The sequence below is a fragment of the Asterias amurensis genome, chromosome 22 (genome assembly GCF_032118995.1).
Source record: "Asterias amurensis chromosome 22, ASM3211899v1".
Taxonomy (NCBI): Eukaryota; Metazoa; Echinodermata; class Asteroidea; order Forcipulatida; family Asteriidae; genus Asterias; species Asterias amurensis.
In genome coordinates, this window is record NC_092669.1 from 2,954,966 (window position 1) to 2,973,164 (window position 18,199).

Here is an 18,199-nt window from a genome sequence, read left to right on the forward strand (position 1 = left end):
ACCGGGGCGAACCCCTTCTCTTTTCTATAAGTGCACTGGTTTTTTTTACATGCGTTACACAACACACGGGTCCAACGGCTTTACGTCCCATCCGAAGGACGAAGCAATGGTTAAGTGTCTTGCTCAAAGACACAGTGTCACGGCTGGGGAACCATTCGGTCTTCGGAACCATTCGATTGTTTTAATCATATAATTGTAGAAATGGAAATAGTTTGGTTCTATTAGAAATTTGCTCAATGTCAGCCTTAACAAAGAACTTGTCAGCCCTCCCCCTTCAAAAGATAAAAGCAAATATTTGTTTAGCCGTCATACAAGCTTGTATTTACACCGTTTTTCTCACAGTCAATGATCACAGTTTATTCAAACTCAACCGAAACCTGGCATTTTTTGAACTTTGTACATTTACACTTTGCTTTCAAGCTTTTGTTTGTATTTGTTTAAAGGAACACGTTGCCTTGGATCGGGCGAGATGGTCTATAAAAAGCGTTTGTAACCGTTTGTTATAAAATGCTGTGATGTCTGAGTAGCAGTATCACAACAAATGCATATGGGTTGAAAGATGTGGTAAAAGTAGAATACAATGATCTACACATATATGCCTCGAAATTGCATGGTTTTCTTTTTATCTCGTCGACTAACACGGTCGGCCATTTATGAGAGTCATGGCCGAGCGTGTTGGTTCGCAAAGTAAAAGGAAAACCACGCAATTTCGAGGCAAATTTGTGTGGATCGCTGTATTCTACTTTTAAAACATCTTTCTAACCATATATATGCCTTTTATAACAAACGGTTGCAAACGCTTTTTTTAGACCAACTCGCCCGATCCAAGGCAACATGTTCCTTTAAAGGGTCTACAGTACATGCTTTTCCAGACATACTGTACATTGCAAGCATGACAAAAGTGTTGTACTGTATCCAAGTCTACATCTGGAAAAATGGCCACCTCCAAATGTTGGTGCAGGTCATGGGGTGTCGGAACACAGGGGTGTTTGGGTTGTCGGAATATAGAGGTGTCGGGTCGGAACATGTGTCGGAATATAGGGGTGTTGGAACATAGGGGTGTCGGAATATAGGTTGAGTTGTCAGAACATAGGGGTGTCTGAACCATGGGATGTCGGAACATAGGGGTGTCGGAACATAGGGGTGTCCGAACATAGGGATGTCGGAAAATAGAGCAGTCACCATTTTTGACAACTCATCATTTGGTATTGCTTGCACCATGCTCTGTGTCTGTGACCTACACGCTAAAGGGCTAGGGCTTTTAGGGTTTTCGGTTCTAGGGTAAGGTGAGGGTTTTGGTAAATGAAAACACGACCCAAGCATAAACAGTACACATTTATTAACAGAGTTTCCTTTTCAGTTCATAACACTAACTATCAACAGTAAATAAAACATTCCTAATTCTAAAACCAAAAATGGCAGATTGGCAGGATTTTAGTTAATTTAAGTGTTTGTGCAGAACATTTTTAATTTAAGCCATGATGAATGAAAAATATCACTCAGAGTAATATTAAGTAATTTTAAAGCTAAAGGCCTAAACATTAGTTAACAATTAAAATAAAAACATTTTATTTGAAAAAAATTAAAGTTAAACATCCATGGTGTTAATAAAAAAAATTAAAAATCTTCCACCTAAGAACATTTTTTTGTTTTGTTAGAACGCTAAAATACACACACGTGAACATTTTAGTGACGATAGAACACACCGGCCGGCTATGCGCGAGTCGATACCGAACGCCGTAAAACTGGCTCTCAAGCCCCACGGCAAAGTCAGGGTCGGTGGCACGGCAAACTCACGGACTTTCCAACTTACCCTTTAGTTGCCATTGAGTACGACGACGAACTTCTCCAACCTTTTAACCTGCAGCAACGTAAAAATATGCTTTGAGGGAAAAGTTGATGCATCTACTAGTTTGGGACAATTAGCCCAGCCTCTTTTACCTTTCAACTATTTCTACTAAATACTTTTTTATATTATACTTTGCAGACGACTACTAAATAAAATTGTGGGGCGGAGGGGGTTTGGGGACTGTGGGATCGATGGATGGGACGTGATTCTACTGCTAGCCTTGATTGCGGTAAGCTGCTTACAAGTACAACACGTACGGACAGCCTAATGACAGTGTTGCTAGCCCAGATGTCACAAGGACAGCCTTGAAATAAAGGCTACGCCGAACCTTTATGCCTACTTTTCGTGTTTTACCCAAACCCCAACTATAGTTGGGTGATCCCAACTCAATAAGAGTTACGCCCAACTACAGTTGCACACGTTTTATTCGTACTTGGGCAGAGTGTGTTTTGCTTAATCTCAATTTGGGTGGCCTAACTATGCTTCGGCCCACTTTGAGACATGGCCAGTTTTAGGATCACAGGGGTCAGCTTCTCGTCGGCGGGGTCGTCGGGTCACCACAAGGGACCAATTTGGTTGGTTGGCCTGGGTGGGCGTAACCTCACCCAAGTCAGCCATGCGTGCAGTTGTTGTTTACTGTTCGCCAAAAACAGCTGATCCACTGCACTGGGAAATGGAATTCATCAACAAAAGCTTGCTACTATGCTACAGTTGTTAGTTTGTCTTTATTTTCACTTTCAGATTTTTGTTGTTTAGCAACGACTGTCAAACTCTCAAGTCAAAGTCCAACTTTTGTTTGAACAAAAACTAAAGTTTTAACAATCAGACAGCATTTATTACCGCACCACCACAGCAATGAATGATGGATGCAGCACTGCCAGTTGATGACAAACAACAACACATGATGAAACCAGACTGCCAGTAAGTCACATTACAAATTAATACAAACAAGAGTAGTACTAGTAGGCCCTATAATATATATACCTATCTATTTATTATTAATTTTTAAAGCATCAAAGACAAGGAACACTAACTCTTGTTGACCAAATTAACTTGTTTTCTATTTAAAATAAAATGCACAAGTTGGGGATTTTCTTCTGGAGTGATAACTGGACAAGACTACCTCCATGACCAGTCTAGAGTGGTACAATAACGTTTATTATTACAGAATTTGAGTAAAAATATTCCAAACAATACCAGCAGAAAAAAAACAAAGAAAGGTAATTACTGTTAATTATTCTAGACAACTAAAACTAAAGTAATTAAGGAAAGGTTTCCGTATCCTGTCACTAATTATATAAATTGAGGGTATACTAAAACTACTTTGGTAGTTACTTAAAGCCATTATACACTTTCGGTAAACAGTATTGTCCAAGGCCCACACTTCGTGTATCACAACTTATATATAAAATAACAAACCTGTGGAAATTTAGGCTCAATCGGACATCGGAGTCGGGAGAAAATAACGGGAAAACCCACTCCTGTTTTCGCACGTTTCTCCGTGTCATGACATGTGTTTATAACAAATCCGTAATTCTCGTTAACGAGAATTTTTATTGTTTTACCGTTTTCTCAAAAAGTAAAGCATTTCATGGACTAATATTTCAAGAGAAGTCTTTCACCATTACCTTCTGTAAACTCTGTAAATTATTTGTAAATCTGTGAACTTTTTTTTTTTTTTCTGTACCGAAATGGTCCAATGGCTTTAAAAAATCTATTACCATAAAAATCTTACTAAAAGCTGTTTGATTTAATATTTTGAGAAACGTTTTGTACTGTCGTGCATGAAGTGTGTCTCAGATTGAAGTTATTTTATATCCCTTTCTTTAATTCCAGATTCCCTGGAAAGGATCTGTTTCTCAAAATGTTTAAAACATAAACATGGACAGCTGCACTGCTGTTCATTAGTTTCAGATACATTATTATAATAATAATTTATTCATGTTAAATGCTGCATTCATAAAACCATTGTAACTTTTTCTGGGAAACTTTTTGGTTAATTAAAAAGAAAATAGTTACAAATTGGGATTGACTGTAAATTATTTTTTTCCAGCAGTGATTATGTGCTAGTTCCGCTCGCCGAGCTAGAGTCATTCGTAGAGAGGTGCATCCTGGCTGTGGGCGCTAAACCAAGCCATGCTAAAGACCTGGCGACGCTAATTGCCTGTGCGGACCACCGGGGACACTTAAGCCATGGATTGAACAGACTCCGTAAGTCTCATCACTGGTAGCCTTGTCCTAAGGTTATTTACGCAAGCACCTTGAATTCACCAGGGCCCAGTTTTATAGAGCTGCTTGAGCAAAAAATTTGCTTGAGCTAAAAAATTCCTTGCTTAGTAAAATTAGGTTACCAGCCAAGAATCCACTCGATTGTTAAATGCTAAGTTAACAGCAGCTAAATACCAGTCACAAGCAATGTATTATGGCATGAAATTTTGGCCAGTAGCAAGTGTAAAATAGGCAAGGTATTTTTGTACTTAAGAAATTTTTGAGCTTAAGCAGCTCTATGAAATTTGCCACAGGTAGCGCGAATAATAATACTGGCACGGTACTGCAGTGGGTCAAAGAATGGTTTTTCAACCTCGGACAACGAAGCCGAAACAGAGCCGCATCATGGTTTCATTGTACATGGTTTAAAAACCATGCCTCGACTTCACTTTTTTCTGTTTACAAGTATTGCATGCGGTACCGTGCAGTTCTTTCTGGACAATTGACTACATTTGTCACTAAATGTGTGTTGTGTTGTCATTTGGTCTAGGTTTCTGAAAGACTCCGTTTGGGGTCAAATTGTTAGGCCACTATCTATTTTTTGTGTAAGAAAATGTATGAAGAATTGATCTGAAACTTTAAACATTTTTGTTTACCTTTGATTAAATAATTTTGAATTTTCAGGGATGTATGTTCAAGATATCAGGAGTGGAACCAATTCTAAAGACGGGGAACCAGTGATCTTGAAAGAAAAGGCGGGTACAGCATGGGTGGATGGCAACAACGTTCTTGGACCTGTCGTTGGGACATTCTGCACGGATCTAGCGATCAAGAAAGCAAAGGAGTCTGGGATTGGAATAGTTGTGGCAAAAGGTTGGCAGGGGCGAATTTCACAAAGAGTTTAGACTAGTCTGATCTCGAGCCAGGATGACTTGGTGTAGCCTTAAGTTATTAATTACTGTTAGCACTAAGTCCTAAGCAAGGACTATCTTTGTGGTATTGCCCAAGGAAACTCAGAGGTAACTTTCCATAATTGAACACCAGAGGGGCTAAAGCCTCACACTTCTTGGTGGCTTTAGGTTATTGTCTCAAAGTGTAGCCTAGAATGGTGGAGTGATGGGCACTGGATCAGAACCCTTACCCACCCCCCCCCTCCCCATGGAGGCAACAAAATCCAATCGCCTCCATGCCCCTTATCATTGCCCAACTGTTTCGTCTTGTCTTGAAGGTTCCAACCACTATTGCATAGCTGGATGGTACGCCATGCGATGCGCAGAGGCTGGACTAGTGGGCATGTCTTTCACTAACACATCCCCTGTGGTTGTCCCAACAAGAGCAAGAAAGGTAAGCATCCTTAATTGGGCAAGAACCCGTTAAAGAATTAGACATGATCGGTTGTCCCAACAAGAGCAAGAAAGGTAAGCATTCATAGATGGACAAGAAGCCGTGTAAAAAAAGTTAGAGGTGAATTTGTATAATTGGAAATTTTCTTACTAGTAAAAAAAAGTTAGAGGTGAATTTGTATAATTGGAAATTTTCTTACTAGAGTCTACTAAAGACCTATGTCACCATTGTATATTTCAGGCCTGATACTTCACGGAGGCAATGAAAGCTATTACCTCCATGCCCCTGGTCCATGCCTTTGTGCCCATGAAATGCTTCAGTAGAAATGTACACTTTCCTCATAGGGTGCCCTTTACCAAGGAGAAAATGCATTGGTGTTCTTGCCTTTTCAAAAACGAAGCATACAGGCCTGGTAAGTTTTACAGGGAAAGCTTAGAACATACAGAAGACCTGGCTATTTTCACTGCGCATCAGAGATCATGTTATCTACCCATATCAAATCTTCAAATTTTCTTAGCCTCTCATAGGTACAAATCCAATATCCATGGCTGCCCCAGCGGACAGAGGCGACAGTTTTGTTCTTGATATGGCGACGTCGACCGTGGCATTTGGGAAGGTATAATTTGTCAGATTTTTTTATTTTATGAGCAATCCCCTAGTTTTAAGATAATGACTAATGGTAATAGTAGAAACAAATTCTTATGAAGCGCATTTCACAATAACTTTCAATGCGCTTTACATTAGTGTCCTGGTCATCGGGCCAATAACATCCCTTGAAATCTTTCTCAGCTCCCTGGGGAGTATACAGCCCAGGGCTGCCGTGGCGCTCCAAAGGCTTTTTCATCATCAACCTCTACCTTTGCAGTTACCAATTATACCCCTGGGTAAAGAGAAGCAATTATAGTAAAGCATCTAGCTCAAGGAACCAACACAAGGAACCCACACTCTGGTGACTTAAACCACCAGAACTTGAATTTGATGCTCTCAACTGCACTCGGCCATAACATTCTATGTAGATGAATAAATAGCTGAATATTAAGACTATCCTACAATTGTATTTATGGAGTTGTTTCCCCCTAGTGGCTGATGATCTAAGCGATGTGGTAGAAATTCAAATCAATGATTGAAGCAAAATTATGCAATTTTCAAAAAAACAAGAACAAAGCGCTCGAACAGACCAAGTTGGGCTGGATACTTGAATGAGTTGCTGAACCCTGCTGTTTGTTTCCTTAATGGTTCCTAGGTGCAACTCAACAGCATGAAGAAAGAACCGATTCCAAAGGGGTGGGGAACAGACTCGACAGGAAAAGTAAGTTTACAAAAAACCATTGTTGTACAAATAACTCCAAGGTCACCTTGCAAGTCAATCTTGAGGTCCCAGGTTCGCTCAGGTACATTTTGTCTTTGTAGAATGGTTTACAAGAGAACAATAGATGGTGTGACATTCAAGAGTAGCTTACTAAACTACAACTTAAAGGCAGTGGACACTATTGGTAATTACTCAAAATAATTATTAGCATAAAAACTTACTTGGTAATGAGTAATGGAGAGCTGTTGATAGTATAAAACATTGTGAGAAACGGCTCCCTCTGAAGTGATGTAGTCTTCGAGAAAGAAGTAATTTTCCACGAATTTGATTTTGAGAACTCAGATTTAGAATTTGAGGTCTCGAAATCAACCTTCTAAAAGCACACAACTTCGTGTTTTTTCTTTAATTATTATCACGCAACTTCGATGACCGATTGAGCTCAAATTTTCACAGGTTTGTTATTTTATGCATATGTTGAGATACACCAAGTCAGAAGACTGGTCTTTGACAATTACCAATAATGTCCAGTGTCTTTAAACTACTACAAACTAGTGCAGTCAGGTTGGTGTGTAGTGGTGTCTTGCCTCACCTTCCACCTCTGGGACCCCGGTTGGACTCCTACCAGGGGGGCACTATGTGGATTGGGGTTTTCAGTCACTACATGTACCTGAAGGTGTGGGTTTTTCCTTGAATAATTCTCTTAGGTTCCCCCCACAGCTAAAAAACTGGAACTGCTTCATTGTCTTTTCTTGTTTGGCTCTAAAAGAGCACTGAGAAATATACATTGTATTATCCAGATTCAGAAACTCAAATAATTTGAGGATATCTGTATGTTGAGACTATTTCCTGCACTTATTTTTGTGTTAAATTCTGTAGGTGACTACTGTTCCTGATGATGTCCTGACAAGTGGGGGATTAATGCCCCTTGGTGGGGAAGAAGCTAGTGGAGGGTACAAGGTAAGAAAACAGTTTAAATGAAAAAATAACTACCTTAGCAGTCACTGTAAAAATTTACCCCCTCTGTTGACCAAAGTGGCTACTAGAGACGAGTGCAAAGATGCGCAGCCACGATCATTCAGGAAGTCAGCTAGTTCATCCTTAGATTTTTACTTCTGTCCTCTGTCAAAAAAGCTGTTTTTAAAGGAACTGGACATTACTGGTAATTACTCAAAATAGTTGTTAGCATAAAAACTTACTGGGTAACGAGCCATGGAGAGCCGTTGATAGTATAAAACATTGTAAGAAGTGGCAGCTCCCTCTGAAGTAACGTAGTTTTTGAGAAAGAGGTATTTTCTCACTCAAATGTTATAGGACTCTGAAGAACTTTTAATGTATTTGAAAGCACACAATTTTGTGCTATAAGGGTGTTTTTTTCTTTCATTATTCTGTTGCAACTTTGATGACCAATTGAGTAAAAATGTTCACAGATTAGTTATTTTATGCATGTTGGGATACACCAACTGAGAATACTGGTCTTTGACAATTACCAAGTATGTCCGGTGCCTTTGATTCATTTTATGACACAGGATGTCTTTTGATTTCATCTTCTTTATTTGCAGGGTTACGGGCTGAGCATGATGGTGGAGATGTTGTGTGGTGTTTTGGCAGGTGCAGCTTTCGGACCCTTTGTCAGACATTGGAGTGCGAAAGATGCTGTAGCTAATTTGGTAAGTCAAAATAGGGATGATAAATTTAAGACGTGTAATAAGGACTCATGACTGACTTCATGACTGACTTCACAGAGGCAACAGAGGCGATTGCCTTGATGCCCCCTGGTCACCTGCTTGGTGCCCTTAATTGTATCAGTATAAATGTACAATTTCCTCATGTGTGCCATTAACTAAGGAGAACATGCCTTGGTGCCCTTTCATTTTCAAAAATGATGCATACCAGACCTGTTGGCACAAAATGCATCATTTCCAGACAATAAAATATTCTTCATTTGATGTGATTTTTTTAATCTAGGGCCAGTGTTTTATAGCCATCAATACGGAGGCTTTTGCTCCAGGTTTCACTGGAAGAATGACCACCCTAATGGATGAATGCAGAAATAGTGAACCTGTAAGTTGTTTTGTGAGTTCCTCATGAGAACCAGTAGCAGTACATGGTTGAATATGGGAGGGGGGGGGGGGACGAGCCAACAAAAGACCATCAAAACCACACAGTCATGACAGTTGTGGAAAATATTTACTGAGAGCAGAATTTTGTTTACCGACTTAACATGCATTGCAGTGTAACTGTTCTTGAACAAGCACATTTAAGAGAAGATTGATTTCATTGTTTTGTTTAGTTTTAATCATTACTCAATAGAATCGATCAAAAGGTGTGAAGTTCAGGCAAAATCTTCCACAGACAGTCCTCCATAATAAAGCTCCACACTCAGCAGACGTTACCAATTCACATGGTAGATTTAAATAGACCCTTCCCATGAAATATGTAAATTGCACATAGCGCGTGCGCACTAACGTTTTGGTTGGCAAAATGAGGGAGTATCGCGCTGTTTTGTACACAGCTAATAGGTGCGTGACGCAGACGCGATTGCGCGTCTGCTTAGTGCACAACCATATGGTGTTTGCCAACCAACAGGGTCTGTACGCAATACGCATGTGTGAATGTTATTAGCATATTTCATGGGAAGGGTCCATTTGCCGCCACATGGGGATGCCGTTAAATTGGTCAACTCAACTCAAAATATAATTTGTTTTGCCAATGCCCAACACACGTGACCAGGGGTAATCTAAGCTGGACTGATGCACTCCCTGTCAAGGGGTGTGGTTAAGGTGAGGGGCAGGCCATACCAATATAAAAAGAGAGACTCTTGTTTTGTTTCCCTCATTTGTCTCTGCAGGCAGAAGGGGAAACAGAAGTCCTTGTGGCAGGTGATCCAGAAAGGAAACACATGAAGAAAGTTGATGCAGACGGTGGAGTGCTCTACCATCGTAACCTCATCCAGGAAATGGTGAGGCATTTTTTTAAAGTCCCTCTTCTTGCGTTTCAAGATCTTTGAGTCCCTAAAATAATAATATGTGACTTGCCGTCAATTTTATCAAACTCTTTCTAACTTAGGACTAATCTTAGGACTTAGGCTGGGTAAAGTTCTGTAACCATAGCTGTTATGACACATTGAACCTATCCTAAGTTGGGATGAGTTAATCACCCTAACTCGAGATAGGATTAATCCTAGCTTTTCAGGCGTTACATGTAAATTGACTGCAGAGAGGCACATTTTTTTAAGAGAATCATTGCATGCAGTTACCAATTTTTGAAAACCGAAATGAATTAAATCATGAACTGTGATGTATGCAAAAATATTTTCATTATTATAATTTAAGATTCAAGCATTGGAGAACAACCTTCCATGGCAAGAACAGTTAAAATTTTCAAATTTGATTGTTAAAATATTGTTCTTTATTTTCAGGACTCTTTGGCGAAAGATCTTGGTGTTGAAGCGATGAAATCGAAAGAGCCATGATCCAAATCCAGGAAAATATAAACAATTTTCAGCATTGTGTAATGCACTGGGACTAGAGGGCGTTGTTGTTTAAACGATTTTGTTGGTGTTTGTTATATTAATTGAATGTTTATAAAAAGGGGCGGGTGGAAAGTAGACCATTAAATATTTTCCCGTTGCAACACCCTGTTGTTCATTAAGTTGTAGCAAACTGCTTACCAACCCCAAGAACCTATGGTGAAGACGATGTGACCTCAGACGTCACACAAAAGCCATAACATGATTCGCGCACATACTGTCTGGCAAAACCTTGCAAAACCTTGTGTTTTGGCAGCCAGCTAGAAAGTGTATGCAATCTTACCATGACTACGTGTCTTTCTGCCCGGCGAAACATGACGTTTACAGTGTTTTTTTCAACAGAGGGCGGTTTAAATGTAAACATAGGTCACATCGTCTATAAATGCAAAAAATAGCTAATAGCCAGACGTGTTGACCCTAGCAGAGTCATTCTCCTAGCCTGAAATACTCTGCCATAGGGTCGAAACATCAGGCTATTAACTCCCTTTTGCAGCTCTGCGATTGGTTCAAATTGCATGACCTGGGCCCAATTTCATGGCTCTGCTTACCGCCGAATTCTGCGCTTACGATCGCGATTCCCCGCTTACGTGCAAGCGCCGAATTTCTGCGCTAGCCTTGTAAGCGTAGAATGCCTAGTAACGTGAAGTACGCATGCGCAGAATCCAAAATTCGCCGCTAACCTGTGAAATACGCTTGCCATAAGCACAGAATTCCCTGCTTCCGTAAGCGCCGATTCTGTGCTTACAGTAAGCAGAGCCATGAAATTGGGCCCTGATGTTTGCAGAAAACAAGTTTTGTCATAGTTTATTTTGCTCTGAAAGTTTGTTTTCCTTTCCCCCGTTTCTTTACGGATGGCGCCAATTTAAAAACGGAAGCATATCAAAATCATCTGCATAATAATATGCCATGGACAATGCAAACAAATACATCATGCAAACCTGTTTGTACAATGCTGATCAGCATACGAAAGTAACCCCGTGATCACAACAAAAATTCATTAGTTTAGTTTAATTGGCGCAACTCATTTTCAATAATTATGCAAAGCTTTCTCAAATCTATTTTTTAAACTACATTCAAATCTTATTTTTGGGGCGGAATTGGTCTAAATCAGACCTTAACTTTCTTACAGGGTATCGGGTTCATTTATGTCCGGAAAAACAAAACATTGGATGGTTGTCTATTTACCTCACAGTATTTTACTACAAAATGTATACATGTAAATCATAGTAAATTTTTCTATAAAATGTAAAACACATCGAGAAAAAAACAAAAACATTTTTGTAATAATTTAATAAATTGATTTATTGTCTTTTATGCATTATTGATTATGCAAGTTGAATTGTCGGTGAATAAATTCGAAGGAGGACAAATTCGAAGGAGGACAAATCCGAGGTTTGTCACTTTTTCTTACTAAGGTCTTGTAATTGAGGACTTAAAATAAATAATTGCCTTAAAAGTTTAATAGTGAGATGATCAATCAATATAACATTTATTTCCACATTCATGATGAACACCAACAGTAGCTTTTTGTTGATTTTGTTTGTTTAATACTTTTTTATTGGCGATAACCCATAATGGGAGAAAAGAAAATACATTCAAACAAACTTTTACACCAGGCAACACGTACTGATAAACATTAATACGTGACAGTTATGAACAGTGAATAAATAACCCAACCACTGTACTTGCCATTTTATTATACATTTTGAGTTACGTCTTTTCATAACTAAAAAGTCTCCCTAAAATCTTAGTAATCTACTCGGCGACTAGTAGAGTATGTAGAAAGACAGTTCTCTAAAGAACAAACCGTACCTGGCAAGTAGATACACACATGGTGTTACCGCAAACCAAATATATATTGATACCTCGCCATGCAATGCCTAAAATTCCATATAAATTTTGAGTTTTTATCATCATAACATTCAGACACTATAAACTGCACAGATCGATGGTTGATGATAATGAATGGTCGGAATAGTAGATGGGTTGACTGTGTACAGTTTACATGCATTCTATAAGCGTACTGCAGATTGGCACAGTTTATCATGTTTATTTATCATTCAAAACCAGAGTGGTTTATATTGAGTGGTCAGACAGTAGGAGGGTTGACTGTGTACTGTGTAGATGCACCCACCAAACCACAGATTGCTGGCTAGCATAGTGCATCTATCCTTCAAAACCACAGTGTATTGAATGGACAGACAGTAGGAGGGTTGACTGTATTCTGTTCAGATTAATCCACTACACACAATAGGAGGGTTGGCTGTGTACTGTGTGGATGCACTCACCACATGACAGATTGCTGGCTCGCATAGTGCATCTATCCTTCAAAACCACAGTGTATTGAATGGACAGACGGTAGGAGGGTTGGCTGTGTACTGAGTGGATGCACTCACTACATGACATATTGCTGGCTGGCATAGTGCATCTATCCTTCAAAACCACAGTGTTTTATATTGAATGGACAGGCAGTAGGAGGGTTAACTGTGTACTGTGTAGATGCACTCACCACATGACATATTGCTGGCTGGCATAGTGCATCTATCCTACAAAACCACAGTGGGTGATATTGAATGGTCAGACAGTAGGAGGGTTGACTGTATTCTGTTCAGATTAATCCACTACACACAATATCATAAACTGCACAAACTGATTTATCTATCATTTACAACTACTCGATGATTTCAATAAATGGTCAGACAGTATAAGGTAATATTAATATTAGTGCTCATACAATTTTTAAAACATTACTTGGCACATAAAATTTCAAATAAATTGCTTGCATGGTACATGTCCGTAGTTACGATATAATAATATAAACCATTTATATTTAAAATCAGTGAAATTTTGATACAACTAGTCTTATTTCAAGATGTAAACATTTCACCACAAATCACACATTGCTTGAGATAATAGGGACTTGAGCCAAGACTAAGTGTTGAACAGTATAATTTCTTTACATAATTTCCTTTAAAAAAAGATCTCACACAAACAAACAAATACCCTAACCAGATGGCAACAATTATCTAGATAATCTGTTGGCATGTAGTATGAACATTAAAAAGAAAGCCAAATAAAACACCATAAAACATCAACACAAATTAAAAAGTAAAATTATAATTTAAGGAAAAATAATTTTCTATATCTTTGGAAAACGGAGGGAAAAGTGCAGCTGGATAAATTAAAATATTAGTTTGAATGCACTGGACACCATAAGTTAGTGTTAAAGACCAGGGGCCTTATTCATGAAAAATAAATCGGTCACTTACGTGGCTCTAAGTAAGACGTTAGTAAGACTTTAGTAAGCCCTTACGTGTTATTCACGAAGCATTCGTATCGCTTTACTACCGCGTTACTTACTAAAAATCTCGTAACGCCTTCTTAAGCGGGAATGCGCTTGAGCTGAACAGTCATGGATTTGTTATGTAATTCACTGGAGCGTGATCTCATTGTCCAGAACGAGTATTTATACAGTGACTGGACTGGCTACGGTCATTTAGAAGATATTTGTCACCCTGCAAATGGAGAGCCAGACTAAAGCAAGGAGGAAGACCGTTGTCCCGCAACGCGAGGAGGAGGCAAAGGGGAATCATTGGAAGGCGAAGTTTCTCAACTGCTGAGAAAGTGAAGTTAGTTGACCTTGTTGCATTGAATTGGTAGGTGCTTTATAACAAATTTTCAGATGTTGTAACGCTGAAGAGAAAGGCCGACACCTGGGCAAATCGCAGAGAATCAACTGTGTTGGGAAAAGTCCTCAGAACTACCAGTGGTTCATCACAAATGGGATGACATTCAGAGATTTCGCAAGCTTTCACACGACGCGAACATGCAATGAGAGTACAAAACGTAGTTGGTTACCCCTAAACTAAAAATATAAAATAAATAAATAAACAAAGTAAATAAACAAAGTAAATAAAGTAAACAAAGTAAATACTACAGAGCAACTCGTTCGCACCTTTGTAACCTCCCGACTTGACATGGGAAACTCTCTCCTCTATGGACTGCATAATAAATTTACCGCTCGTCTCGCCTTCAAAATATTGCCGTCAGAATTGTAACCCGGTCCAACACTAGAGTCACATCACACCTATCCTACAAGATCTACATTGGCTACCCATTAAGGATAGAATCATCTTCAAGATCCTTGTGTATGTCTATCGCTCATATCAAAAGGCACTTTATCACCATATCTCTCAGAAGGACTCCAACCCCCATACATCCAACCGCCAGTCTATATGCGATCTAATAACAAACATATTTTAAGGAAACCCCTGGCCAAAACATCATGGGGTGAAAGATCAATTACTTCTGCTGCTCCTTCATTATGGAACGACTTGCCGGATCATGTTAAACTTTCTCCATCAATAGCTTTGTTCAAAACTTCCCTCAAGCCTCATCTAATGAGGACTTCATAACCTTTTTCCCGTTTCTTGTGTCACTGCGCCATGAGCTTATTTAGATGGATACCAGCGCATTATACATGCCCACTATTATTAATACTATTAACTAAATAAATAAACATAAATAATTATTTAATGACGAAATAAAATAACAAAATCACGAAAAAATTACTAAAAAGTGAGAAAAAAGAGGTTAGTAAATTTTCAAAAATTTTTGAGAAAGTTTGAGAAAATGTCGCAAGGATTGTAGAACATATTAAAAGTTGTTGTAATTGACATAAAGCTCAATTCGCCCGAAAATATTGGCCAGGAATGTTGAAAAAGGGTTCAAGAAAACGCTACGAAGCCGAAAACACCCCACGTAGCACTAGTAAGGACTAACGCACTCGATTGAAGTTACGAGTGCTTCGTGAATATGACGCAACTCGCTAAGAACGAACTAGTAACACGTAAGTGCTTACTAAGGCCTAAGAAGGCTTCATAAATAAGGCCCCAGTATTCTCACTTGGTGTATCCCAACATATGCATAAAATGTGGAAATTTTGACTCCATTGGTCATCGAAGTTGCAAGAGAATAATGGAAGGAAAAAAACACCCTTGTTGCACAATCGTGTGTGCTTTCAGATGCCTGAAAAGGCTTCAGGTCTGAAGACTTTTTCAGATTCAAATATTTTAGCAAGAAATTACCTCTTTCTCAAACACATCGTTACTCCAGATGGAGCTGGTTTCTCACAATAACTTATACTATCAACCTCTCCTTTGCCCGTTACCAAGTAAGTTTTTATGCTAGTTTAATTTTGAGTAATAACCAAAAGTGTCCAGTGCTTTTACAGCACAGATTTCTTAATAAAAGTAGCAGCGGGTTAGTGGAGTGCATGGCTATAAATCAGAAGATTTGTCATTGGTCTTCGTAAAAGTAATTTAAATTCCAGCTTTTATATTCCAACAAATCTGAAATAAGATTTGACGGAAGTGAAGGTTCCTGAACTAATGGTTTGAGCGCCTACAAGGTTCCTGAACTCATGGTTTGAGCAACTACATGTTTGGTAGATACGTTGTGCTATACAAATGTTATACTAATATTATTAGTATTATACATGTATGCAAGAGGACTTGTAGACAAGACGTTTCTTGTCTGTCGCGGTGAGATAAGTCGAGGCATGGTGGTGGCGTGATGATTCTGGGGCGGTTTTCAACAACGCTTTGCGATCATTGCAAACGCCGGAATCGTTCACTAAATCCAAAATCGATCGCAACTTAGCGATGGATTTTGAATAGCAATTTCTCTAAAACTTTGCAATATTAACTGCACTTTATCATAAAAATGCCTTTCATTTCGAGCGTGTTATGTCAAAGGTCACTACTTTTAGCCCTGTACAAAAACTTTATTTTCCTTTTTACGTCATTGCAATTGCGATGGGTTTAGTGAAACGCAAAATTAGCGATATCGCATTTGCGATGGATTTGAGGTTTGCGATCCCATCGCAAGTATCGCGCGATCACTGCTCTCGTGCAGAGGTGCTGGCTGCCGACTACGAGACTGCATAATGCGAGAGCAGTAGTCTCGCGGGACCAGCAGTCTTGCGGGACCAGCAGTCTCGCGAGAACACCACCAGTCTTGCAGGAATCGCAGAGAGTGTCGGAACGCTATCACCGAGACAGACACTAAATATGCAAGGGGTCAAGTCTTTCTAGAATAGCTATATAGGTGAACAAGGTTAAAACACCTAGACTACTTACTATTTAAAAGCTAAAAAAAAACTTAACTACTATATTTTGGGGTTTCCATACATTTTGCAGTATTTCAGATTGAAATAATTCTCTGGAAATTTTGCTTTAGTATCAGGACATCGAAGGAAGTAATCAACTAAAAAACAATCTGTAGTTTTGTAGTTTTTTCACCTAACGCACCCTATGCTGCCTAACTGAGTTGAGTGCTAAAAACATTAAGCCAATCGATAAGATCGAGCTGGAGCACACACATTGTTGATTAAACCGTTGGGTTTTGGGGATCTAGGCAGGCCCCTCAGCAAATAAATAAAGACTTCCAACACAAAAAGTGACCCAAACTTCTGAATATCTGACTTCTACTTGAAACATTTTTGAACACCCTGTTGTATGTGTTAAGTTTCTTGAGTGTTATTGTTGGTTACAACACCAGGTCGTATACTTCACGGAGGCAACGAAGGCACTTGCCCCCATGCTCTCTGTTAAATGCCTTTGTGCCCTTGAAATGCTGCAGTAGAAAGTTACAATATTCTCCTACGGTGCCCTTTACCATGGAGAAAATGCCTTGGTGCCCTTTTCCATGGAGAAAATGCCTTGGTGCCCTTTACCATGGAGAAAATGCCTTGGTGCCCTTTACCATGGAGAAAATGCCTTGGTGCCCTTTACCATGGAGAAAATGCCTTGGTGCCCTTTACCATGGAGAAAATGCCTTGGTGCCCTTTACCATGGAGAAAATGCCTTGGTGCCCTTGCCTTTTAAAAAACGAAGCATACAGGTCTGCAACACCTACATTGAACTCTGCTTACTGTACTTATTTATCTAGGAAGTGTAGCACGATTCTTTTGATACCACATTTACAGTATATGTACATGTACATGACACAAGCGTTGTAATACGAAGCAGCAATACCTTTGGGTTATGCATATGAGTTGCATTACACTGAACCATTAGAAATCTGGTTTAAGCAATCGTTTACAATGCATGGCCTAGCGGTTAAGAGCACCGGATCCACCGGTGTTTCTGGTCAGAAGAGTGTGGCTTCGAGCCCCAGCTATGACACCTGTGTCCTTAATCAAGAAAAACCAAAATGTTTTGTCCTTCAGATGGGACGTAAAGCTGTTGGTCCCGTGTGTTGTGTAATGCACGTAAAAGAACCCAGTGCACTTAATATCGAAAAGAGAAGGGGCTCGCCCCAGTGTTCCTTGTTTGATTGGCTGCTTATTGCACCACAGCACCTTGTAAACCATTACATGGTGCTATGTGAGGACTTGGTCTAATAAGTCAAACGTAGTCTCACATATCTTGCAGTAGAAGAAACGTATGTTAAAGCGCTCTGCGCATCACTGAATGACAGATATGCGAGCTATATAAGAAGCCACTATTACTATTATATACTAGACAACTGTTGGCTCCCGACAGATAACCGCTGGATATCTTGCGGCTGGAGAAGGATGTCTCCTTTTACGGACAAGAGTAATGCGGCCAGGGTGGGCGGTACCGGGTGGGCTCTGCTCGGAACCAAAGCATTTCCCCCAGTACTCTGAGCAAAAAATACACTGTGCTGCCCAGCACAGATTTCCTGCAACACTTGCACTTCAGCAATGATGGCCCCATATCTAAACATGATAATTTTTGTTAGAACCGCTCTCCCTACTTGGTGTACTATTTGGATTTAGAGCACATCACTAAAATTGGTCTAGCTACAACACTAATGGTCAATGAATCTTTAAATTATTTACCAATCCATAACCCGACCTTCATGACCTTTCGAAACCAATACTGACAGTGGAACTTGCGCTTTTTAAAAATAAATGATCGTTACGTTACTCGAG

General features: G+C 39.5%; 2 protein-coding genes across 3 annotated transcripts in view; one reads left to right on the forward strand and one right to left on the reverse strand.

Annotated features, from left to right (window-relative positions):
* The window catches only part of LOC139953953 (choline/ethanolaminephosphotransferase 1-like), a 36,194-nt gene that overhangs the window by 11,517 nt on the left and 6,478 nt on the right, over positions 1-18,199 (reverse strand). The gene's annotated exons all lie outside the window — the stretch shown is intronic.
* On the forward strand, positions 1,906-18,197 carry LOC139953954 (uncharacterized oxidoreductase YjmC-like). Of its 2 annotated transcripts, none has more exons than XM_071953564.1 (11): positions 1,906-2,770; positions 3,903-4,060; positions 4,742-4,930; positions 5,286-5,401; positions 5,919-6,017; positions 6,645-6,710; positions 7,587-7,667; positions 8,270-8,377; positions 8,676-8,771; positions 9,559-9,669; positions 10,129-18,197. In XM_071953564.1, the coding sequence occupies exons 1-11, from the start codon at positions 2,709-2,711 to the stop codon at positions 10,180-10,182; spliced, it is 1,140 nt and encodes a 379-aa protein (XP_071809665.1). In that variant the 5' UTR covers positions 1,906-2,708; the 3' UTR covers positions 10,183-18,197. The 2 variants fall into 2 exon arrangements, with proteins under 2 accessions (XP_071809665.1, XP_071809666.1); XM_071953565.1 differs by having other exon boundaries at positions 3,906-4,060.

Coding starts and splice junctions, on each gene's coding strand:
- LOC139953954 (XM_071953564.1), top strand. CDS start 2,709: ATGATGGATGCAGCACTGCCAGTTGATGACAAACAACAACACATGATG. Junction 7,668..8,269: donor AAGCTAGTGGAGGGTACAAG/GTAAGAAAACAG, acceptor CTTTATTTGCAG/GGTTACGGGCTGAGCATGAT. Junction 9,670..10,128: donor GTAACCTCATCCAGGAAATG/GTGAGGCATTTT, acceptor CTTTATTTTCAG/GACTCTTTGGCGAAAGATCT.